Below are 26,220 nucleotides of genomic sequence, written 5' to 3' on the forward strand. Positions count from 1 at the left end.
TGAGAATATACCAGGGAACTGAGGGTTAAAATGAAATAATTACATTATTGAATAGATATATAATTTCCACTTTGATATGGAGACTTATTTTCTAAACGTCTGTACTAATATGAAACTGTCTGAACTGTCATCTATTCATGTTTTGTCATACGATATAGCTGCTGTCATATGTTACTAATAACAGACTTCTTTAGCCTTTGAATCTTAGTTGAAATTGGAACGTGATTTTGACATTTTTTGTCTTTTACACTGAATGGTTTATAAAAGTTAATCTTCCTGAGACATTCTAGTGCTGAAAGATGAAGCCTTTATACACAGCCTCAGTTATATATTTTGTGTATTTATATCAGGAAGCCGGATTTTTTCAGATTTTCCAGAGCTGTAGTTTTCACATGCTGAGACTCATTTCAGAAAGGCCTCTCAGGGGAAATACCTGCATTATACCCAACATGTTAGCTACAGATTATGCCGTACCGTGTTGTGATGAAGATATGTCCAAGGATTATTCAGTTGGACTCCAGGAAGTTTTTGTCAGCAAGGAAATTAAGGACGAAATATAATAATATTTGAATGCCTTATCTCTCTATTTTCTTTAACTTAGGGATGCGGACTTGTTCCTGTTAGACACCAGAAAGGCTCAGGCTTCTGATGTGGGCTGGCTTGTGTTTGACATTACTGTGACCAGCAACCACTGGGTGATTAATCCACAGAACAATCTGGGCTTGCAACTCTGTGCTGAAACTGGGGACGGTAAGATCATAATGCCGTAAATGCTCCTGTCATCTCTTGTTGGGAACATTTTCTGGATGGTGTTTTTTAATTTGACTGGCTGATAATTCACTGAGAGTTTCTAAGCAAAGAACACAAGTCTTATCCTGTCGTAGCTAATGTCTGCAAGCTTTCTATTATTCTTAATTCTGTAGAATATGGCAATTATAAAGCTGACTGACTCAAGTTAAATTAAATGATGTTTGGGATAAAAGCTCTTAAATACCAAATGAAATTCCAACTTAATATTCTTCCACTGATGAGTACAGTCATGATTACATACAAGCAGACTTGTGGAAATTTTGTTTTAGAAAGTTTCTAAAGACCTTTCTGAGCTGAAGCGTGGAGAAAGGTATAAAAAAAGCTCCAGGACAGTTCAGGACAAATCTCATAGCTTCTGGTACTGATGTTGTAGATAGGTTAACAATAGGGTAATATGGGAACTGACTATAATTTGAAGAAAAAAATTCAAAGTTTTTTTTTTAACCTCTAAATGGGGTTAAAATTTCAAATCTCAAAAATCTTAATTAGGTGAAAATTAGAAAGAACACTATCAAAACTGAAGCCAGAGCTGAGGGGGGTTTGGTACAAATTTACTAGGCTACTACATTATTCACAGTTATGCTCTTCATTAAAAAGTGAAAATGCACCACAATGCAAAGTAATATTCTTAGAAGCAATGTTCTTTACTTAGACTTCTTTAGAAACTAATAAAAAGAGACTTATATACTGTTTTTTCTGTGATGGTTCACTTAATCCATACTACTTTGCAAGCAAACTTTCAGATTTAGCTCTTTCTTGTCAAAAAGCTTTTTATGTCAGAGGTCAAGGGATCTATGATGCCAGTTAATCTAAACCTTAGCTGACATAATGTTAATGAGTAGCAGAAGAAACCCTGGTGTAAGGATTAATATTTTTTTTCTTCGTTCTTTGTTCTGGCTACATTTTCTCATTGTTTTTGATCTGAATTCTCCCTCAGGCTCAGCTGGGCTGTGAACAAAGCCTCTCATACTTCTCCTGCAAGTGCTCTGGCTGCTGGAGAGTTATGCAAAAAGTGTCCGCCATTAGGCACGATGCTTGAAAAGGGAGCTTGGCAGGCTTGAACCAGAACGGACGACCGTTTCACCTAATGCTGCCTATACAGTCAGAGCACAGGCCATGGAAAAAGGAGGCAGCAATACAAAGTAGACCACATTGTCTCTGGGTTCAACCAGCCCTCAGAGGCACAGCATATGAGCTCGGGCTGTGTGGAGAGAGGCTCTGTTAGGCAGCCTGGTTTTGTGAGACCATTTTTAAGCCCTTAAAATTCTGGAGAGGTGACACCTCCGTTAGACATCCAAATTAGGTGGATTGGCTTCTGGCCAGCTTTCCTGCTCCAGAATAAACTCCATCCTTGACTTTTTTTCCAGGAGATTCAAATACAGAAATTCTTGAAAATTAAATATCCATGAAAGCCATTCATTAAGAAACCCTGGAACCATCAACTTGTTGGTTCTAGCCTCAAAATTATATTCGTTCAGTAAACAACAGGAAAGCTTGTATGGGTAAAAGGAAAACTTCAGGTTAATACACTGCAGAAATTGTAAAGGAACAGTTTATGTAAATATTTCCCCTGTCCAACTCCCAAGATCAGAGAGGTGATAGATAATTTTCTATTTTAAATTCCAAAGCCACAGGCAGTTTTACCTTCTGCACCTCGCTCATTTGAATTTCTCAACACAGCTGCTTGAGTGAGGAGGGGATTCCCCTCTTCCTTCACTTTCTGTTCCCTTTTCAGTTTAATCATTCACAAAGAGTGCCCTTCAAGGGGCTAAAGTTTTCAAAACTATAGGGAAGAGCTGCACTATACCACTTGAGTTTAGCATAAGGAAAATCATACTTTCATGCCCTTACAATTTTGCTCTTAAGGCTTTGATTATTTTCATTGGGTTGCTGTTACTTCTGGAAGCTATTAGAAACACCAGCAGTTGAATGACATGTTTGTGTACAGATGGAACATGAATTTTTATACATGACTCAGTATGTAGTGGACTCCGTAACCCAGAGAACCCCACCCACCTTCCCTTCAACCAGTTTTCTATAAAAACTCAGAGACTGGTTCAAATCAGCTGAAAAACCTTTCCTTGGCTCAAGTGAGCTTGAGGCCTTGCAGGTCTGAAGCACATTTCTTCATACCTCCAGCTGTCCCTTGAGTCTGTGGGCGGTAGAGGAGTCCTGACCCCATAATTGGAGAGACATTTATGATAAGACCAGATCCATTAACCTTTCTATTGCAACCGGCCATTAAACTATATGGGATTCGGTTAAGTCAAAGGATCCCTGTTTGAGGTATTCAGGTGCTATGCTGGGGCCCTGGGTAATCAAGTCTGTAAATGCATACTAATTTTTAGATTTATTCCTACAGCACCTTTAAAATGGGGTGCTGATAATTACTGAGACTCCAGGGTGCTAGTATATTATAATTATTACCCTTAGCAGTAAACTTACAGCTATCTTTCAGTGACTTTTTAGGGAATTACTCGTGTAGATATAGTTCTTTGGTGATCCCTGAAGATGGTGCATAAATAATAATAATGTCTACACGAGGAATAAAAAAAATTGTAACTATTTAATATAACAGTGTGATAAAAACAACTTTGGAAGAATGTCTGGTTGTTGTAATTCATATTTCCACCCCTTTGAAAATGCTGAAAAAGTACAAAAAGCCACATGACATTGGAATGTGTTTTCTTTTTTCTTTAAGACAGTATTTGGTATCATACGCCTCATTTTAACATGAAATGTAGACCTTTTCTCTTAATGGGACGTTTTATTTTGAACAGTAAGAATAAAGGTTTGCATGACACATATGGAAGCTGTCAACATATAATGCACTGTTTCCCTGGGGCTGTGGTAAATTAAGGATCAGGGTTTTTTTTTTTATTCTCTTTTTTAACGTCTCCTCAACATTCTGCAGCATCCCCTTTTGGCTGATTCCCTCCTTTTGACACCAAAACTCTCCATGGTGTTTAAAATGAGAGGTGATCATTTTCACACTGATGGAAATGCGGGTGTTAGATGAATTGCAGCATAAAATCAATGCAGATGCAGAAACAATTCAAAAAGCTCCATGTGACGCTTTTCCTGTATATATACCATATGTCTCCTAAGACTTAAAACATGTTCCAGTGAATCAGCACCTTTGTATTGGCATTTAACATTTTTATAATTGGAAGTTAGCAACAGTTTAAACATCACTTTTCCTGGAGGAGTATAAATAGCTGCAAGAAGGTTCCTTTTGCTACTTATATCATTGCTGAAGAGAACCTAGAGTTGTCTACAGTAAATGGGAGAGGGACATAACATGTAATGATGATTATTAATGACTCACAGAATAAAACAGGTTCCAAATCCACAGTGCTCAATACAATATCCTTGGTAACCCCTACGGCCATGTAGACCTGTCTCTTTTCTTAGATTGCTGCAGCTCTCAGTTATTTTCCACCCGCCTGCACATCAGAGGGGAAGAAACTGGTGGTAACTTTGAAATAAAGTGTTTTCTGTTACCACATAGTGCTATGGAATATTTCTTTGGGGTTTCTTGCTGTTTGAGGTGGGCAGGCAGCAGGAATCCTCAGCTCCCCAACTCTGGCTCTTACTTTGTTGGGATTTTTTTCCTCAGAGCAAAGGGAAACTTGAAATAAATAGGTTCCTTGATCCACATGAAGCCTGCAGAAGGCCAGTTCTCTCTCCAGCATGTATTTGGGTACACTCTGACATGTGTCGTGGAAGGGGGTTTGGATCCTAATCCTACAGGCTGCAGGAAAGATTGGTGAGGTCTTTCTCCAGTCATGATGGGGGAGACATTACAAGACAAGCTTTTTTATAACTTCTCCTCCCTTCAGCCTTGGCCTTCCAAGGTCCCTTTATCCTACAAAGCCTTAGGATAGGCAGCATGGCCCCATTCTCTGCGTTGCAGAAGGCAGCTACCATGCTTTCAACCCATAGTAACTTGTGGCAACACTCTGGCTTTTTCAGGTGGTCAGCTGAATACTTTACATTAGCCTTTGCCTTGCCTTTACAACACTCCATGTTACCAATCTCACCCCAAGGTTTCCCCAGTCAACCTGAGCACCTAATTTACATGACTACGTAGCCATCAGGTACTCTGGAGGATGCTGCTGGGTTGTTACATTTAAGTCTGTTGGATCTGGTGTTTGCAAGCAAAGTATCAGGAGTGAGTTCATGTTCATTAGTGTCCCTACATTGGGGGAATTTAGGATAAATATATATATATTTATATTGATATGTATATGGAGTTTGGCAGGCAATAGGCCAGCCTAAATTCTGAGCCATCTGGAAGCCATATAGCCATGTTAACACAGCACTGAACCCGAGCTAATATATCCTGCCCCTCAGCAGGTTTTATTAGCTTGGGCTCAAGCACTGCCTAAGTACAGCTACATGAGTTCTGGTTCAGGGCTGACTTTGGCCAAAGTTACACTAGTAAATTAAATGTGCTCACGAATACTGTGGTGTGAAACAAATCAGAGGGATGACTCTCTCAATCTCCAAACCAGGGTGACCCCATGGCAGCTGCCACCTGGGAGAGGTCCCTGCAGCATTGCCTTGGGGTGCTGGGGACTCCATGGTGGAGACCGCATAGGAGTTAAGCGCATCAGGAGCCCTCTCCTACCCTGAGCAGAGAGGATGATCCAGCTCCAGTGCCTGGGATCACTCCTGAGTACTCTTTAGTTTACTCAGATAGGTGTAACCCCTGTTTCCAGCTGGGTCAGAAATACAGTCAGCATTTCCTTGTGTCTGCTTGTGGCAAGAGATGTGAACACACCCTTTGTTAGTAAGAGCACACTTAGTTTAAGTAGGAGGGTCAGAGAGGTGAGATGGGCTCCTGCCCCTTTTTCTGCTACCACTACATATTGTTGCATACTGGTCCTGGCTGTAAAGCTGTGCAACTCCCCTTCCACTCTACTCCCCAGACAGATGAAAGATATATCCGCTTCTCAGCCCCACTATTTTAGAGATAATGGCATTTGTGTTTTGTTTCATTCTGAAGACTTTTATCCTTTTTTAATCTAATCTCTCCTCATTTTACTGTCTTCCTGAACACATTTTTAACGGTGCAGAAAATTGCCCTAGGACTCCCACAAACCATTCACAGTTTAAATACATTAAATTGAAAGGATAAATAAAGTACTTAGCAATTGTATTTGTGTATGATTACATCAGATTTTTTTGTGTAAACATACATGAAGAAGGTGGTCGGGCACTGGAACAGGATCCCTGGGGAAATGGTCACAGCACCGAGCTTAGATTGAGTTCAAGAAGTATCTGGATGATGCACTCAGTCCCATGCTCTGACCTGGCTGGCCCTGTGTGGAGCCAGGAGTTGGACTTGATGATCCTTATGGGTCCCTTGAAATTCAGGATATTCGATGATTCTATGATTTTATGGTACAGCCACATTATATAGTGTACCACGTTCCCAACTAATACTAGCACGTTCCCAAGTGCTTTGTTCAACACAAAAAGATAAGCAAAGTTCCTTCAGCTGAACTGAATAAACCCTACAAAATGTACAACTGTAAAAACAGAAGCTGAATCTTTATTTTTTGGCTAAAGCTGTGAAGCCTAGGAAATGCAGAAGAGACCATCCAAGATCACCCATTTTTCAGAATTCCCTAAAGCCTTCAAGGAGCAGAATAGTTAACAAAACACACAAATCTTGTTTCAAAAGCATATTTTATGTTGATGCAGATAAATGTGTCCACTAAAGGAAAAGTTTGCATAACAGTTTATGTAAATGATACAATAGAAACTGTACAAAATACTTCGGCGTGTTGAGGAAATCTTTTATATGGACCATCACATTTGTATAGTTTGATTTTTTCTTCTTTCTTTATTTTTTTTTAATAACCACCAAAGCTTTATTTAAGCTTTGGTAGCCAAACTCTACCTTAATTATTTTATTTCTGTGAAGTCCCATTGCTCTCAAGAGGACTGTTCAGACATAAGAAACCACAGACATTTTTTATCTAATTTTGAAAACTACTTTGTGAGTTTTCAGACTCAGAGCCTGAAATTTTTTTTGCTCAAATATTAAATGTTATTTGAGCTTGTATACTCAGAGTTTTTCTCCAAAAGGCCTTTCCCAATCCTCATTTCACATATCATTCCCCATGAAGAGGAAATCATAGGTGTGGCATCGGAAATATTTTTTTCGCTAACCAGAAACTAATTTTCTGCATCACAAAGATTTCATTTTATCAACAAATATATAAAATGTTTACAAAATAACTGCTATGGCCTACCAGTAGTGGTTAATCTGTAAAATGTGTTTTGTGGCTCGTTGAACACTTTTGAAAGTAAATAAGTGCTTGTTTTTCATAACAAAATGAGTGGATTGCTGCACTTCGATGACTCAGGACAAAATAATGGATCTTGGAATCACTCATTGTCCTGTGTTGCCAGTGCAAATCTGGCCAAGATGCATAATGGCTGAAAGCTCTTGCAAAATTAGTGTCTGCTCAATGCCTTACATAAAATATATACTGCATGAGGAGAGACAGCCAAGTCACAAATCTTACTGTCATTGGCATCCATACTGGCGATCTCAGAAGTCAACTTTCTGAATGTCATGAAAAACGAGGCAATGTCTCCAGGTCAGGACTGTGAGACAGACTGTTATTGAATGCTTAAAGGGCTCTTGCATTTCCATTTGGAGCAGCTGGGGGAGGGGGTGGGGGCGGGGAAATGAACTTTTAAGATGGAACTTGATCAATTCACGAGAAGAACTGTATGATAAGACTGCATGTCACAGCAGAAGAATGAATGCAGTGACATAACAAAGAAAGAGCTCTGCAGTTATGATCCTGACTGCTACTCCTGTTCTGTGTGTAAAACAAAGACAACATCATCAGGATTGTCGAGGTAGCACCTTTCTATAAGCTGAACTTCACAGCTATTTTTGCAGCAGCAACTCCTTTATTATAAAGGGACAGACCGTGAAAAGGCAAATAATATTAATTCAGTTCAGTCAAACTGGCACTTCCACACAACCTTTTACACAAACTGCTAAGGGGACTTTACTATCACATAGAATAAAAGCCAAAAATAAGCTTAAATGCCAAGTCAAACAAATACATCTTGCCAAAGACTCAAAATCATATGAATAAGGACTAAGCAGTTCAGCAGATTTGGAACATAATGCTTTAAATAAGTCTTAGTCTCCAAATATACCTGTCAATAAGGAAAAGAGATAATAAATTATCATAATGGAATTGAGAAGTACATGCTGTATAGACTAAGTCCATCTGTTATGCTTATTTGGTTTTTTTAGGTGTAGGGGCAATTACAGTGATAACGTTCAGCAGGCACTGGCTGATTGCTAGTTTTTTGCAGTTTCTTCTTTTAAGTCTGAATAAAAGTCTTTGAAATCCTCAGAATTAAAGACACAACAGAAATATAAAACTAAATCCATTTTTCAGAATGTTTAACCATGTTCAGTTCTTGCTGAGATGCTCAAAAGAAGTAGGGAGACACACCTTGCTGTTTCAGTTTTACCAGTTTCATGTGAGTGAAGCTCAGAGGGAAGGTGTAGTTGGGCAGGTCAGCCTGATTCACTCAGCTGATTTTAGAAAATATTGCTCTAATACCACAGTAAGGAGCAACTGCGTGCTGGAGAGACCTGGATTTTCAGTTGTCATCGGAGCCAAGTATATTTTTAATGCTTACAGGAGATGATAGACTAAAACTGCTTACTAAAATTGAAGCCCATGAATGCTTCTTGCTACGAAGGCCACTTCAAGTTGGGGTAAGATTTTTCTTGCTCTATTCTGAAATCCAAACTATGGACAAAGGTGAGGACTACCTAACAAGACCATAGCACACAAATGGAGCTGCTGCTGTGGCAGAAGGCTTGGTGCGTTTCAGAGACAGGATACTTTGAAATGCCTCCTGTCCTAGAAGGGCAAGGCTTTGTGTTTTTAGACTGAAGACAATCTCCCACATGCACCCTTTTTAATTATTTCTTTTAAATAAAGAACAATAGAAGTTCTGTAAATACAAACTTCCCTTTGCACAGAAGCAACCTAAAATGGAGACAGCATATGTGGTTTGAATTTACAAACCAAACAGCTCAGCGAACCTCCTCAGAAGAAATATAGTGTCTCAAGGGCAGTGTATATTTTGATTGTTTCATCTTCTGAAAGTTGCAGTTAAGCTAGGGTATATGATAAACTGAGAGAGAAAAGCTTAATGATGAACCTACAGAAGTCAATAAAAGTTTTCCAGTTGACTGCGCTAGAAGAAGATTCAGTGCATATACCATTCATGAATTGAACAAATGGGTCCTAAAAACTCTGTTGGCTGCTTAAAAGATCCAACAAATAAAGGAATAAAGTCACATAAGCTGTGTGTTAAAAAAAGGCTGTGGGTTACAGGATTAATTTTTTGTAGTGTATCTCTATACCTTGAATAACCAAGTAAGCTTTAACTTGTGGAATCTTAATAGCCATCTCATTGCTGAAGTCTAAAGGAAGCCCAGAGGAAACTTAATAATATTAAAAGTTATTTTAAAGGGAGTTCACATTGGTTTGAAGGGTATTTTGCTTCGCACACAATGTCCACCATTGTAAATTCAGAGAACCTAGATTTCAATTCAGAAAACCTCCACACATCTTTACAGCCCTCAGTATATAAATCTAATAGTATTCTTAAAATGTCCAGCAGTAAGGTATTAATCTTTTACAGATAAAATTAAAATTCTGAGAGTCATTGGAACAAAAAATAAAGAAAAATAGTAAAAATATTCCCTCTAGAAATAAGGGGAAACTTGGAACTTTGTGGTAAGAGGCTAGTTTATCCATGTTGCAATGAATAGAGAATAGTCTGTACAGTTTTTCATATCTGACTTGCAAGAGAATATTGGGACATATAGAAATCAATGTTACTGAATTATTTAATAGTAATTCAAATACTTGAAGAATTAAAGAACCACAAGGCTAAAAAGCCATTTTAAATTAAATCAGAAGCTTCAACAAATATAGTTTTCCCTTGCAGTCAAAAAAGTAATTAACAAAATTGTTCAGAATATGTTGCCAATTACTCTGCTCCATAACTGCTAACTTTCTCAGTTCTTCTCCTGCCTTTGCTGGGCTCTCTGTCACTGGAAACATCTTAAACCAATTTAAAGTGCTACACCTGAATAAACATGTTGTAAAAGTGTTTATGTATTGAAGTGGGTCAGTTCAAGGTATGGTATTTGGCTGGAACTTCTAATTTCTCTTTTTACTGCAAAAGGGCTGCCAGAAGGAGGAAGTCTGAGCTGAATTAATACATTTGTTACAGTGGAAGTAGAATGGAAACTACTTTAACCACAAATCAAACTGCCTCTTTCATTTACGCCAGTGATAGAGTTTTTCTAAGAAATATAGACTCTGGCGTACAGCCACTGTAACTTTATGTTTGAGAAGGAAACCTATATGCTTATTTCTATAAGGTTTACTCCTATGCTTATTTGCAAGTTCTTGTTTGGGATGATTGAGTTAACAGCATTATGCGTTTGTGAGGCAGATGCTCCTTCCTCGCCCGCGTAGCAAACTTTTCCAGTTGGTTCAGAAGAACCCCCAGGTGCCCCGATGCCGCACAGCGCAGGCAGTGCCTGTGCCCACACCTTCCCGTTTAAAGGACCTCTGTGTCCCCCACCCAGCACAGCTGCACAGCTTCACATGACACTGTCTCATTTTCTGACGGTTGAAGGGCTCTGCATAATACACGTATGCACAAAAGTGTTTACGTTGCCAAAATAAATTCTGTTAAGAGCAAGGGTTTATTTGCTAAAATGTCACTGATGCAGTTTCAGTGACTTGTTTTGCTTTCTTTTCTTTTACTGAGGTTTAGATCCTATAATATAGTGAGGTTACCACACAGTCCTGACTGAACAAATACTTTAAAGAAATATGCACATCCCCTGGGAACAGAACCAGAGTTAATAATGTACATATTTCAAACTCTGTTCTCGTGAAAGACTGAATACCTTCCTACCTTTGCTAGTGAATGAGCATCAGTTTGAGTAGAACTGTGCAATATTTATTTTTAAAGCAGAAGTGTATTTATTATCTACACTTCGCTACCGATTTGATTTGGGGATATAAGATTCTGTATCTCACACTCAAGTGATGCAAAAATTAGATGACTGCATTATATTATCCATTCTATAGCCTATAGACTTTATTTTTCAGTTCTGTACATGTGTACATGAGACTGAATTAAAATATCTGAGTAATGAATAAGATATATAGCACACAAAACCCGCAGTTCTATACAATGATGAACTACCTGTAAAGCTGTTGAAACTTTTGTAAATTGTTGAATTTCTTGTCTTTTAAGTTCTGTTCAACAAAATGCAGTTGGGATTCTTAATCATGTAAATTCAGGATTATGGGCAAAATCCTTGCCATGCTTCAGTCACCAGTTGAACTCCCACTGTGGCTTCAGGAGGGGCAGAATTTCACCTTTTTAACTTATAATTTCCATTACTTCATAGGTCGAAGTATCAATGTTAAATCTGCTGGCCTGATTGGAAGACATGGGCCTCAGTCAAAGCAACCATTCATGGTTGCATTCTTCAAGGCAAGTGAAGTGCTTTTCCGTTCTGTCCGAGCAGCCAACAATAAAAGGAAAAATCAGAACCGCAACAAATCCAGTAGTCATCAGGAGTCTTCTAGGATGCCAAGTGTTGGTGGTAAGATGAAGCTAATAGTCTGTTTAAAAGAGTTATGGGCACCTGCTCAAATGCAGTGGAATCACAGCAGCTTAACAGCATACTGCTCACTGTCTGAACTGTCAGAAATTGTGTTCCTACATGCCCTTCTGTCCCCCAACTTTGCTAAAACCTCTTTTGTTATGTTGGCCTTGAGCATGATCCAGCTTCTGCCAGTCAGGTCACTTCCATGTTTCACAAGGTTCTGGACGGTGAAATGCCCAGTTGAGGAAAGTCTGCACCTGGGCTTGAAACTAGTTCTGTGTAGTAGGTAACAAGATGAGATCTTTGCTACTCATCACAAAAAGGTAGAGAGAGAGAGACAATGGTTGCACCCCAGCTGCTTGGAGGTCAAGGAAGCCTCAGCAAAAGACAGTGTTTGGGCTCTTGTTTAACTGCCTCTCCACTGAAGAACCCAAGATGCAATGCAAAAATCTGAACACTGGAAATGAGGAAGTTTAACCAACTTGTGAAAGTGTAAACTGTTGCCTTTCCCCTGCAGAATCTTCTGCAGAAGGGTGAATTTTACCTTAACAATCACAAACTGCTACTGAGTTGCTAAAGAAGTTATAGAAATTATTTTGATAGCCTAACATTCTAAAGTTATTTATAGTTTACCTAGTGATCTTCTGGAATAAAATCCCACTTTAAAATTAAATATGAGTATTAAAACAGATCCTGAAAAAAAAATCTACTGATTCAGTAGTGGGCTCAATTTTTTTTTGTTTATGATGTATGTGTGCCATTTCTCTAGTTTCTGCTGGGGACCTGTAGCATAGTTATTTCTGAGGTAGAAGACTTAGAGAGATGCATGTTTCCTCTGAGGACTCTAGATTTTGAAAAAACAGTGACATTTGTTAAGGTACCAGGGATCCCTATTTACAACTGCCTTTGTTTTGTTGGGGTTTTTTGGGGTATCATGAAGTTTTCTGATATGTTGTGTAGCAATACCACAAATAGCTCATCTGCATAGCTGAATTCTAACCCCTTAGTAATCAATATTGCAGGGGACTAGTTATAAATAATTAATGAAGGAAGTCCCAAATGAGAAAATTTTAGCTTTTTGCTAGTAAAAAAGAGAAACTACGTGCTCTATAGCAGGAAGGCTGTTTTTAAAATTATTCATTATTTTTAAAGTTATATTGACTATATCTTCATTAACTGCTTAAATTTCTGATTTATTTGACATAATGCAGGTTAAAAATTGACTGGGCATCTTGTAATTCAGTTGTGGTTTAAGTAGGCACATCAGTTAAGCTTTGCTAGTTGATACTTGCTCTAAATTCACTCACTTCAGCAGAGGAACTGAATCTGCATTTTTTCTGCAGAAATTGTTCCTTCTATTTTACTATTCTCATATGATGCACTTCACTGTTTTCATTAAAGGCCCTTGGACTTAATGACACAACATGGGAGTGGGGTTTTTGTTTGTTATTAAATACAATCAAACATGATCTGTGCAACTGCATGAAGTCCAAAATACAATATTTTACTTCAAGGGTAAGTAATATTCTCTCTGCAGACCAAAAACAAAAAACAAAACACAAAACCAAACCAACATATTTCCTGGAAAGTGTCTATTATCTGAGAATTACAATATTTTGAGGGAGGAAAAAATCATCAAAGTACATGGTACATACCAGAAGCCTATATATAAATATACTTTCAGATTGAACCCCACCTTTCTATTCCATGAGGAAATGAAAATTGAGCAGATTTGTTAAGCCTCCTTGATTATAACAAGAAAGCTGAATGCAAGCTCCTTGCTGGTTTAACCTGGGAAAAAAACAACCTTAACATATGCCATCAAGTTGCATCAGCATGAGAATTACCTTGGGAACAGCTGTCTGTCTCAAAACACTGGTCAGCCTCATCTGTGCATCCAGTCATGCTCCAGAGCTGTTGTAAAGCAAGAAAAATCAGAACATCTCTAGTGAAATGTGCATTATGAAATAATTTTTCTCCTAAACTCTTCAGGGCCTTGTTCTGCATAAGTTAGAGCTACATCACTATATGTGATATCACCCATGCCAGATCTCTGTCAAAAAAAGTCTGCAGATCAAGAAAACCATACTGTTAAAACAAAATCGGGCTAAGAAGCAACTGTGTGTGCAGTTGTTTCAAAGGTAGGACAGTGACCTCTGACTGGAGGTGAAGGCAGCAAGAGATGGGCAGGCTGGAAAAGTACTTTGTGATACCATATATAAACATGTCTATATGTCTTTGTTTTTCTTGCAAAAATAAATTTAAAAAAATCCTCATTAGATTTTTTTTAAATACAGGGATTTTTATCCTTCTTCCACAGCTCTTTCTGCTACATAGGGGTTTGTCCCCCAACTGCCATTTCTGCATAATTGAGGAACAATGTTTTTTAGCCACAACAGCTTACAGGTTTAATCCTTGACAGGACAAGCATATGGGCCTTGAAGCTACAGTATGTGAAACTGGATCCTTGGCACCAGATCTTATTATAAATGTCACATTTGATATTTACATGAAATGTTGCATTACACACAACATTTGTCTTCTATGAGAGACAGAACTCAAGGGAGGAATATGAACTTGCCTGAGCCTCACTTTATTCGTACGTGTGCATTATGTTGTTTGCAGATACATGTCTGCATTTGAAACACAGAGCATCATATCAGGTGTTCTGATGTGGTCATTCGTCCACCACTGATGGACAATGAAGACATCTATGCAGTGGTTTACATGTATATTATTCAGCCTTTCTCCTTTAACTGTAGGGACTTCCACTACATTCTGGTGCTAAAACTTTGGTACATATACTTGAATATAAAAATGAAAACTGTCAAAAGCACAATCTTCACCTTTTATTTGCTTCTCTGCTTGAGTGCTATTTAAACCAGATTGGGACTTCCCTGACTTTCTCATACGCATATCTTTCCCATATTTTTCAATCACTTTATTTTGCAAAGTGACTTTCACTCTCTATTTTAACTTTTCATTAATAGTTGAAACAGAAAAGCTCAATGTTTGCCTCCTATGGACACAGATTGTCAAAATCAGTATACAGATCCTTGCAAAGCATGATCATTGAAACAGTTCAGTTCATTTAAGTTAAAACTCTCATAGTCTCTGTCACCATCACCTTACTTTTAACGTGTGTAAAGAACACACTGGATTATTACAGACAACTCAGTGCAAAAGATGACTAAGAGTTCTTGATTATATTAAAGGTATATAGATTTTTGAAAACTTGTGGTGTTCTAGGATATCCTGCATAGTTTCCAGTGGCTACTCCAGAGAGACATGGGATTCTATGATTTGTGGCATTATAGCTTAGAAAGGCTAACAACATCCCTGGTGGTACTTGAACAGATTTAGTACTGCAAATGGATACGTCTTGACTTGTACACAGGTTTTGATGCAGTTCCAGGAGACGTATTGTTGCTCAGGTATATTCAAGAGAAAGTTGGCCTGTTTAAAAAAACAAAAAGTGTATTCAAAGCTCATGATACCAATAAGAGTAAATTTTGGGTGGGTATTTTGAATGACATCTCATTGATTCTCTTCTGGATCTGATTCAGCCCAACATTTTATTACTAATTTGGATGACTGATCACTCCTCCCAGATGTGGTATCCTCTGTGGCCTTGCAGAAAGCACACTCTGTGCTATTGTCCATGTTATGAACAAGGACATTAATTAGTACTGGCACCAGTGCTGATCGTTTAGGGAAATCTCTAGTAACCAGCTGCCAGCTGGACTTTGTACCACTGATCACAACCCTTTCAGCCTAGTAGCTCAGCCAAGTTTCCACCCGTTTAATTCCTTACCTAACCAAACCATATCTGAACATTTTGGCTATAAGAAAATAATGGGAGACTGTATCAAAAGCTTCAGAAAAACAAAGTGAAGAACATCTCACTGCTCTTCAAAAGCCCCAAAGCTAGTCAGCTCATCACAGAAACCAATCATATTGATTAGGCAATTTGGCTTAATAAATACAAGCTGACTGTTCCCAAACACCTTCTTCTTCATGGGCTTGGACACAGCTTCCAAGAGGATTTGCTCCACAGACTTCCCAAAAAATGAGGTTAAGCTGATTGACCTTCCTGAAGACGGGTGTGACATTTTTCCATATGAATCATCAGAAATATCTTCCAGTCACTATAAACACTCAAAACTCACAGGGAATGACTTTGTAGTGATGTTGGTCAGTTCATTCCCCACCCTGAAATTCATCCCTTCTGCTTACATGGACTCGTGCATCTTCAATGTGCTTAAGTGACTCCTAACTCAATTTCTTTTACTGTGGGTAGAGCTTCAGTCATGAGGCTCAGGATCTTGGGGGTCCTGAGAGTAAATCTTGCTAGTAAAAAAGCAGCTATAAGATAATAAAGAAGTCATTGAGTACCTTAACCTGTTCTGAGTCCCTGTCACTAGGTCCTCTGTCCTTCTGAATAGCAAATCTGTATTTTTCTTAGTTTTTCTTTTTCCTATGAATGTACCTCTAGAAGTCTTTCCTGTTGACCTTCACATCCTTCATAAATATCAGTTCCAGCTAAGCTTTGGCTTTCCTAACATTCAACCATACCTGCTCAGCCAATGTGTATGTATTATTTCTGTGTGTAGCTCACCCCAATTCCACATTACTTCTACTTCCTATTTGTATTTAAGCTCAGTCAAGTTTCCTATTCAGCCATGGTGGCTTTATGCCACACCTACTTGACCTACACATGACACTGGACTTACCTCATGCTTCTCACAGAGCTTGTCCTGGAAGATCAGTCAACTCTCTTGGGCTCCTTATCCCTCCAGGCCAGTCTCCCCTGAGATCATATGACGAACTCCGAATGAGTTGAAATTTGTTCCTCTGAAATCCAGGGTTGCAGGTAGTCATTTCTCAGAACCTTTAACTCCACCATAACATGGCTGTTGTAGCTCCATCATGCTGCAGTTTTCATCAACATCTCACTCCCAAACTGTTCTTTATTCTTTGATTTGCATAAAAACAAATGACTAGGCAGGGATCAAAAAAGGACCTGAAATTGATTATTTGACATAGTTTTGCTGCAAAACTCAGTGTTCTGGGATATACTGCTAGAAAATAACTAAATTATTTCATAGGAAATAATTATTTTATTTTACTTGGCATTGCATTCAGTTTTGACCGTCACATCTTCAGAAAGACACAGAAACTGATGGGAAACCAAAGAAGCAATGACAGCATAGATCAGGACAGCTGACATGCAGTAGTTGGTAAATTTGCAGACAGGCTCATTTGGGACAGCTATTTGGAAGAGTGAAGCACTACAATGGCATATCTCAAAGACCGTAAAACTCCCTTTCTTTTATGTGAGAAAGTCCTCTCTCTTCATTTTCCAGGTATTTTAAACAGACACACTTTCATCTAGTGTCAAATCTTTTAATGTTAAAATACTGTTCCTAAAAAAAACAAATTCTATTCCTGAAAATGATTTTGTTTCTTTTTCAGTGTCTTCCTTGTCTGTTTGTGGTGTGAATTTCAGCAATTTCTTTTCCCATCAGAATTTTTTTTTTTTGGTTCCAAAAAGCCACTTTGAGCATTCTTGAAATGGAAACAGAGAAGACAGCCTGTCCTTCTGCTCGGTCACATGCCTCACTGATGGCATCACTAGAATAGCTCTAAAAAACAACTCTGGGGTGCTGATGTTGTGAAGGCACTGCCCTGTTACCTTTCTTTACTGTTACTCAGGGGCTGTAAGGAACAAGTACCGTATTTGCTGCAGGAGTAAGAATGCCCTGGAGAAGCATGTATGGAAGGTTCTGTGTGTCCTTCTATCCTGACACATCTCTGATAGTGCAGAAACATTCAGGCCTTTAAAAAAGTATCTATTAGTCTGCTTGTTTACATTAATAGTACCAACTAAAGATCATCAGGTAGTGAATATTTCCAGAAAACATAAAAAATTGAGAACTACACATTTAATTAACCAATTCTTGGGGATTCTGTTGTTTTGGGACAGGTTTTAACATTGATAATTCATCTTTTGAATTGGGCTACTTTCTTTACCTGGCAATTAAACGTGTGCCAACATACAGATGACTTCCCCATGTCTTGGTTGAGGTCTCACTTGTCTCCTTTGATTTCCTGTGTATTACTGGGGTTGTTACATAGCTAGCCAACAAACAGACATGTTGTAAACCCGTTTCCCCTAATGCTGAATGCATGTTTTATGCTGTGTACACAAATTTTATTAGGCTGACACTGCTGGTTCTGAATTTCCAAGTTTACACTGCACTTACGACCCGGCCTAGGAATATAAATGGCAACCTTAGGAACAGAAAAAACAATACACTTGATCCTTTCTTTTGTACAGTTCAGTACAGGAGCTCAAAAAATAACTATGTGTCTAAATAATTTTTATTTTCTTCCCATAGATTACAACACAAGCGAACAAAAGCAAGCGTGTAAGAAACATGAACTTTATGTGAGTTTCCGAGACTTAGGATGGCAGGTACGGTTATAAGTGCTGTTTCCTATTGATTCTAATTGGGACAATCTATTTTATAGTACCTTATTATTTACAGTCTGTTTTCCTCATAGTAGTTGGCATTTTACTGATGAGCGACAAATTCTTTAAATGTATTTTGTAATGAATCCCTACCACTTTGCCTTTTTTGTCTGCTGCTCTTCCAAAGATTTTGCAGACAGTAATGGCTTTAAGATCTGGATTCATTCACATAAAGGTAAGTCTGAACTATTTTTCAAGATATGAATAGATCTGCAGTAAATGAAACCAAAATCCTCACAGTGAGCAATGGAACTTTTGAAATTTGCACTTGAATTCTCCCTGGTTCAGTGCTGTTTATGGCAGGTCAGAAAGATTTCACTAAGTTAGGATCTGTAGGGCATTGGAGCTTGGCTCACTGCTCAGTGATCTTTATACCATAGCAAAGTTTGTCTCTTGTCCTACCTCACCGTAAGAAAAAAAGAAAGTACTTGTAGTAAAAGGTCATAAAGACAGAGGGAGGGCATTATGAGAAATTAAGACAGAGATCTGTTTAGGAGTTTGTGCCAAAAAACAAGGAGATCTCTATAAGGAATGAACAAGAAATTCATCAGCAATCTATAATCTAGATACACTGCATACATAGGTAAGAATTCAGAGATGTCTAGCTGGGTATTTAATATTTCTCTGAATTATTGTAAACAATTCTCCATGAGCATAAAAAGCCTAGGAGGAGAAAAAGTGAGCTTCATCTTTAGTGACATCTCATCTTTTACATATGTACTTTGGGTTCTTATATGGCCTCATACTCTGCCTGACTTTTTGTAGTATGTTTATCCTCACAGCAGCCTGAAGAAGTAGGCAGAGACTGTTTTCCCAAGTCTGCAGAGCATAATCACCCTGTCCATGACCACAGAGCAATCTTGTGGTATTGATTTGAACTCAGGCTGCTGAACAAGTGAGCCATTGTCTCCCTGTAGATCACAGATTTTTTTTCAGGTATCACCAGTTTTTTCATTTCTTGAAACAGTAATTTTTGATATGCTCTAAGATGTGCTAGACTCTCAGATCAGTCACTCAGGGTGGCCATAGAGAAAAGAATTTTTGCTCTTTTTTCCCCCTAAAAAACAACAACAACAACAAAATCAAAAAATCACCCCAAATCCCAAAACTTAACAATGACAACAGAAAAAAACACCCACTTGAAGAATCCAAAGTTTCAGTTGGAAGTCAAACTACATTGTACAATATTTTATCAGTGAAAATCAGGGTGAAATGAGATTAAAAGAAACAAAACCCAAGAAGTAGCTACTTGATCCTCTCTGCCTTTCCCACACCACCTCCATTACCTTTGCTTGTCAGAAGAGGAATTCAGCAAACCAAACACATAACTCATTAACATTTTAAAATATTTTCCCTCTTGTGGTCTTTTCCCCATGTTGTGTTGCTAGAAATGCTCAAAATGTATGGGTACTCTGATGGGTAATCTCCAACAACCCTCACTCCTTTGCAATAATACAATTAAGGGTATTGTGTATGCTGAGGAAAGAGGATGCATTTTAATTATTTTTGTTGAACCAAGAAGTGCTCAAGATTCTGACTAAGGTATTTGGACCTTTAATTCCCATTACAGCTTCATTAGTTCATATTCAGTACAGATTTCTAAGGTTTATTTAAATTTTATCTGAATTTTGCATGAACAAAACAAATACTTTGGGTTGTGGTGGTTTTTTGGCAAAAATATACTTTAACATACCACTTTCTGACGTTCACTTTTTCCTCGGACGTATCTTAGTTTGTTATAGTTTTAATTCTCTAAGTGAGAAAAAAAAAAAAAGAGAATAACCAAAACTGAGTGGGGGTTTTTGGTTTTGTTTTAGGATTGGATTATTGCACCAGAGGGCTACGCTGCATTTTACTGCGATGGAGAGTGTTCTTTCCCCCTCAATGCTCACATGAACGCAACAAACCATGCCATTGTTCAGACGCTGGTATGTCCCTGAATATGTTGTAGCTTTCTGTTTTACAATTGCAGGTGTCTTGGGACAGGGTGTCTCTCCCTCTCTGTGAGCTATGATCAGATTTTGATTATTTCCATGTAAATGATAAGCCATTTCAAATATGTGCTTTGATGATTACCTTGGAGAGAGAATGAACTGCCCGGAGTGGCCAGCGTGGTAGGTTTCCCTTCCATTTCAAATGCTGCAACACATGAGAAGACTGTGTCATATTACTGGAGAATTGTGTAGAGAGGAACCAAAGGGGCCCCCTGGTCCCACTTCCAAGAGTTTTTTGCAGCTTATTGAAGCTCTGTGTTAACATCTACATGCTATACCTTCCAGAAATGTTGACACTTGGCCACTCTATGCACCTCTGTTGTCAACTGTTGGCAGAGATACTTAAGTCATAATTTATTGTGAAGCTTTGCAAGCAGATGCATTTGCATGTAAGAAATTGTGTTCAGTCGTGCCTGGCTAACAAATGCAATTTATAAATAAGTGTGTCTGGATCTGTTGCTCTGCCTGGTACATGTAAAAGAGGATTTGTAGCCAGCTTTCTGCCTCTGCTAGTTCTTATGTTAGTCCTGTGCATCAACTGGAGCAGCCAAAAAGATGATAGTTGAAGCAGCTGGCTAGGCTTCCTCTACCCCAACAGCATTCAGCTATGGTTCAGAAAACACAACACCCACAGAAATCAAGACCTCTAGACTGTGCCTAAATGTAATACTGTGAGTTCAATGCCTGGTCATGGATTTTTACCTGTGCCAGCTGAAGAATGGGCTCTGAACAGCATCAGTGTTAGCATAATGATTAAGAAACAGAGGAATGAGAGATAATACATGAGGGAGTGGGAGTATGAAATCAGAACAGGAAAACATTGGCATCCCAAACTAATTTCTGGAAAGGTCAAGACACTCAACTGCAATTAAAGAAACACAGTTTTAAGTCTCATTCTGATTGAAATTTATGATAGAAAAGTATCCTGATCACCAGACTATGCTGATGAGTCCGTCCATGATGGTTGACTTGTTTGATTTCAACATAAAAATCCTGGACCTGAAAAAGCTTTCCTCCTTTGGAAATGAATACAGCTATTGCCTTCCTGGTAAAACAAAACGAACAAAACAAAACAAACAAAACCTTCACACCAAAAAAAGCCACACAAGCAAGCAAAGTTTGGTTTCTTTCTGATAGAAAATAAATTCTGCTTGTGAAATTGCCAAGAAATTCTACATAAGTACTTCTACATTTTTAAAACCTCAGTGTGTGCTGAGACCTTTTCCTTTCCATTCAACTTTTCATGTATGTATTTTCTATAAGTCCAGCCACCAATGCAACATTATTCCTCTATACCAGAACTCAAGTCAGCAAGATTCACAAAAGAAGGACAAAATTCAGAGGCTGGAAATAAACAGAGTAATTGTGGTAAGGGGTTCAGGTGAAGGGTAACAGCAAATGCTACTTGGCAAGGAATATGTGCCTAGGAGATGATGAAGAACAGCATATATGCAGTCCTGAGCTGCAAAGAAATAGGTCAGAGAAGCAATAGTTCAGCATTAGGCAAACATTGCCCAGAACAGCTGCCAGTATCAGTGAGGTTCCCCAAGTTAGAGTTCCTGCATACAATTATGAACTGTTAAAGAAGAAGTGGCCCAGTGCTAATTTCTCTTGTGTGTCTACCCTTTCCAAAAATGGTTAATTTCCCTGCTGTTAAGAAATTTGTGTAGTCTGTCCTATTCTAAAAATCAGATACCTAAATTTTACCTCCTTTTTATGGCCTTTTTGGAATTGTGTGTCTCCCTCTGCATACACTGTACATGCATTCAGTTGTGCAGCCAAAAAATCATGAGGCTAATTAAATTTTAACTGCACATAAATTAGATGAGATAACAGTAGTTGAATGCTTTCTGGTTTAAATTATACAAAATTCAGATTTACACAAGGTGTGCACATGGGGATGGCTTGGGAAACGATTATTCATACACCCCACCCTAATCCAAATGTAATCATCTCTCAGCCATACTGATTACACCATTCTAAAAAAGCCCACTCTTTGGGTTGGAAAGTGATTGTTCCTTGGTACCCCTCCAAATTTTGCTGGATTTTTTTTTCTTTTGTAACAAGAATAAGAGAAATGCTGGGCCAGTACCTCTCTCTCTTCTTTTTCTGAGACTGAACTTAGGCAGACAGATGATACAGACACATATAAATACAAGACAGACTTCATTTAATGAGTCGTATAAGCTTTCTTCCCTTCTTTTACTTCCTATCACCCTCAGAACATGTGTTGGAGTAGCGTTGACATCATGAGAGTCAGTGGATCAGCAGGTTGACATGCCCTGGCTTCCAGGCTCACTCTTCAAAAAAGTGGTGTGGGGCTAGCAGGGCCATGGAGCTTCCAGCCTGGGTGGCAGGGGCTGGTGGGACGAGGCGGTATGGCAGGGCAAACATCTGCCTAGACAAGGCACAATCATTCTTTTCTCCAGTGCTTTGTTATTCATTTATTAAACTGTTTTTTAAAGTGTATCTAAACCCTTACTAAACTGCTACTTCAGGATTTATTATTGCTCATTTCAAAAGACCTTCTCATGGTAACAGTTATGTAAAAATCGTTTCCTGATAGACTGTTCTCTGTTGTCTGGCAAAGGCTCTGGGCTTATATCACTGCAAGACAGATGGCTCTAACAGATTTACAAAGACTTAGCATACAAATGAAACCTATTACTGCTGAAGTCTTCATCCATGCCTTAATAATCTCTTGCCCTCTCTATTACAACTCCCTCTTTTCTGGCCTCCCCAGTTTCCAAGTCTCCAGCATGTGTAGAATATTACATTCAACCTTCTTTCAAGTACAAAGAACTTGTATTTCCCCCATTTTCAGATATTTCCACCAGATCTTGTTCATTCTGGGATGCTGTTCAAAACTCTTTTCCTTTTCTTTAACCTTTCATTGATATATTTCAGCCTAGTGTACATAAAGCTGCCTCTGCTTCAGCCCTTTCCCCAAACCTTCTGTCCAGCTGGCACCCACCTCATGAATTGATTTTTACTTCAGTGGAAGTAGAATTGGATTCACGGATGCCTAGATAAGACCTTAAAATGCACTCCTGCTGTCTAAGAAATCAGATCTTCCATTTTCATAGGCTAAAGGCAGTTTCAGTACAAAGCAGACTTTTCTCTGTGCTGAGACCCTGACACCAGAAAGCATTTTAGCACATGCTGGGGTCTCAGTGAGACCCAGAACTTGAGCCTGTCCTCAGCAAAGATGCTACTGACAGGATGTTTAACTGTTTTCCTGAGCAGACACCTAGCTCCAAATCTTTTCTAAATTTAATCTGAGAAACAACTTTCTGTCTTGGCCACTCCTCCTCATTTATCTCTGCATCTGCTGTTACTGTATAGCTCTGCCCCCGCAGTTGAAATCAGAGCAATGTTCTGGAGGTAAGCTGTGCTTTAAAGTTGCTAACCAATGCAAATGTGTGACCACAGCACTCTTGGAATTGCAAAGACATGTTTTGCACTGATGTTGTCCTTGTACCTCTCTGGTGTATGAGCTATGTATTTATCTGTCTTTCAGGTTCACTTGATGTTCCCTGATCATGTACCAAAGCCATGCTGTGCACCAACAAAACTGAATGCAATCTCCGTCCTCTACTTTGATGACAGTTCCAATGTTATTTTAAAAAAATACAGGAATATGGTGGTGCGTTCATGTGGCTGCCACTAGAATAAGAAAAATAATCTAAAGCAGAAGGGTTTATTCAGAATTGTAATAAAGTCAAGATATGAGTCTTGCTGATGAAAAGGCAGTCCTAAATTTATTCCATTTCATGTCATCTCTCATTTAAATGTACAGTATAATGTATATAGTAGCTTTTATTTATTTAAAAGTATATGGTTTCTTTTGTATGAGCAAAAATTTCAAAACCATTTATTTTATGGGTCACCTCACTATGCAGTAGGATTTCACAAACTAGTTTTTCAGTTGACCATTCTGGAACCTATTTCATTCTGTTTCACTATTTTAAAGTAAAGACTTTGTATAGACTTTTTTTTTTTTAAAGCTAGAAAGTTCAGAACTCCTGTAACTGCTTCATATTGTTAAAGGATCTAAAATGTGTTTGGTCATATTGTGTCAGTGAAAACTGTGGCAGGGTATTTATTTAGAAAAAGGCACAGGAAAAAAAAAACACTAAACAAAAGTGCTTGGCTAAACATAATTTGTCTTTTAGAATTTCTGCTCCATTAGAAAAAGTGAAATGTTGAACAGTGTCTAAGTAAGTAAATAGTAGATAGAAAATAGAAGTTAAATGATTGCACATAATTGTTATAACTATTTTGTTTAGCAACATGAGTGTCATGAGAGGAGTATGTTACTTTTTGGCTTGCAGGGAGAGGTTCACAAAAGGCTCAAAGCTTAGGGAATTCTGTGGAGACAGACGCTTCTATATATGACTTTCCAAGTTAACTCTAAAAATTGAACAACAACATTCTTACCTCAGATCACATCAGTACCTTATCTCTTACAGTTCTCCAGCAAATATTTTTTGAATAACAGCACAAGGGAAAATAAATTTAAAACAACAAAACCCAAACATACAACCCTGCCCATTCCACAGGCAAGTCACCTTATTCACAGAATACACAGAAGACAGAGTATGGAAGGGCTTTGTTCCAGTTAGCTCCCATTTCTGGATGTGCTTTCTGAGTATGGGAGGGAAGGCACAGGTGATGCCACAGTTGTCACCTGTTTAATCGAAAATCTCATCCTTGATGGTGGCTGTTCTCAAGGAAAAGAAAAACAAGTATCCTAAAGAGCCATTTGCAGCCCACCTTTGGTCCCATCTTCTTTTCTATCAGGTCAAAATTGGATTAAATCAGGAGATTTAAAATCTTTCCTTTTTTTTTTTTTTTTAGCATTAGCTATCATAACTTTGAAAATTCTTAAATCCATAACAGTAATTTTTAATGTCCCTAAATTTTTAGCCTCAAATGAAATCCTAGAGTTGTGAATTGCACAACTAATTACAGACTACAATTTTTGTCACCACTATCCATATGTTTATTTTGAATTTAATGTCTTTGGACACCCCTTTGTTTTAGTGCTATGAAAATGGTAAAATAGAAACCCTGTGTTCTCTTTATTACATAGCTAATTTTAATATATGCTTATATCATGAATTGCCTTGATTAAAAATGCTTCATTTAAACAGTTCTCAGAGTGTTGTTAAAAAAAATTAATAGGACATATCAGTTTCTCCTTAGACATATCAGTTTCTCCTTAGACATATCAGTTTCTCCTTAGACAATCTATTCATGTAAACTCTGACTTCTCTGGTTATTTAAAGCATATTTTAGAAAACTCAGATTATTACAGGCTGACAAAAATCAGCGTGTGTGTGACTCTATGTACGCATGTGAATGTGCAACTGTCTTTCTTGCAGAAACTAATTTATTTTATCTTGCTGTTGCAGTAATATATATACCCTTTCTAGGCATAAACTCAGTTGTGGTCCTTTTAAATTAACGGTTCTAATTTCAATCTAGGGAGCACTTTCCCTTTAATACCACAGTTCCATTTTCCACTTCCATCTCTATTTTAAACTGACGTTACCTACATACATATCTCAGTTTAGTCACAGTTCAGGCACAAGGGTGTATAGCAAAATACAATGTTTCCAACTGAATTACCATTTTGGAATAGTTAAATTCCCAGGTTGTCTTCAAAAAATGTACTGGTTGTTGTATAAATTGGGTAGGTGGATATGCTTTTTTTGAGCTCAATTTATTCTAAATGGAATTTGATGGAAATTAAATTTTGGGTACATTAAGTAATATATTTTTTAATAATGGTGTACCATTTTGAGAATAAGAAACTGAAGATTATTGTTATATTATTCTTTAAAATATGCTGTTGGAATATTTTTCTATATTTTGAGACATAATAAACCTGTAATACTATTTTCTTCTGCTGTGATTTTGCTTCTGAGACGTGATAAAATTACACTGGCCTCACATATTGTTTTAAAGGTAAAAGAATGAGATCACAAATAGTTATGGACAGATTTTGTTGAAGTTCATTTATTAATACAGATATTTTGTAAACTCACTTTTATTTTATTACTTTTTGAGCTGCAGATGGTAAACCATGTACACTATTAATAAAAATCATGCCTCCAAATCAAAGCTCCAAATGCTAATGCTCCATTCAAAACACACTAGAAAGCAGAATAACT

The 26,220-nt window shown here is 38.0% G+C and overlaps 1 protein-coding gene across 2 annotated transcripts in view; it reads left to right on the forward strand.

Moving 5' to 3' along the window:
* Window positions 1-23,711, forward strand: part of BMP5 (bone morphogenetic protein 5) — a gene marked incomplete at both ends in the record, with an annotated part of 51,973 nt that extends 28,262 nt beyond the window's left edge. Inside the window, 5 exons of one of the 2 annotated variants that reach the window (XM_084261822.1) lie at window positions 602-750; window positions 11,312-11,509; window positions 17,914-17,990; window positions 19,865-19,975; window positions 23,562-23,711. In XM_084261822.1, coding sequence (XP_084117948.1) covers window positions 602-750; window positions 11,312-11,509; window positions 17,914-17,990; window positions 19,865-19,975; window positions 23,562-23,711 — 685 coding nt within the window. The remainder of the gene's footprint in view (window positions 1-601; window positions 751-11,311; window positions 11,510-17,913; window positions 17,991-19,864; window positions 19,976-23,561) is intronic. The other variant, XM_084261823.1, reaches the window with a different exon arrangement.
* Window positions 23,712-26,220: the final 2,509 nt, after the last annotated feature.

This window comes from Gallinula chloropus, assembly GCF_964237585.1.
Source record: "Gallinula chloropus genome assembly, chromosome: 3".
Classification (NCBI taxonomy): domain Eukaryota; kingdom Metazoa; phylum Chordata; class Aves; order Gruiformes; family Rallidae; genus Gallinula; species Gallinula chloropus.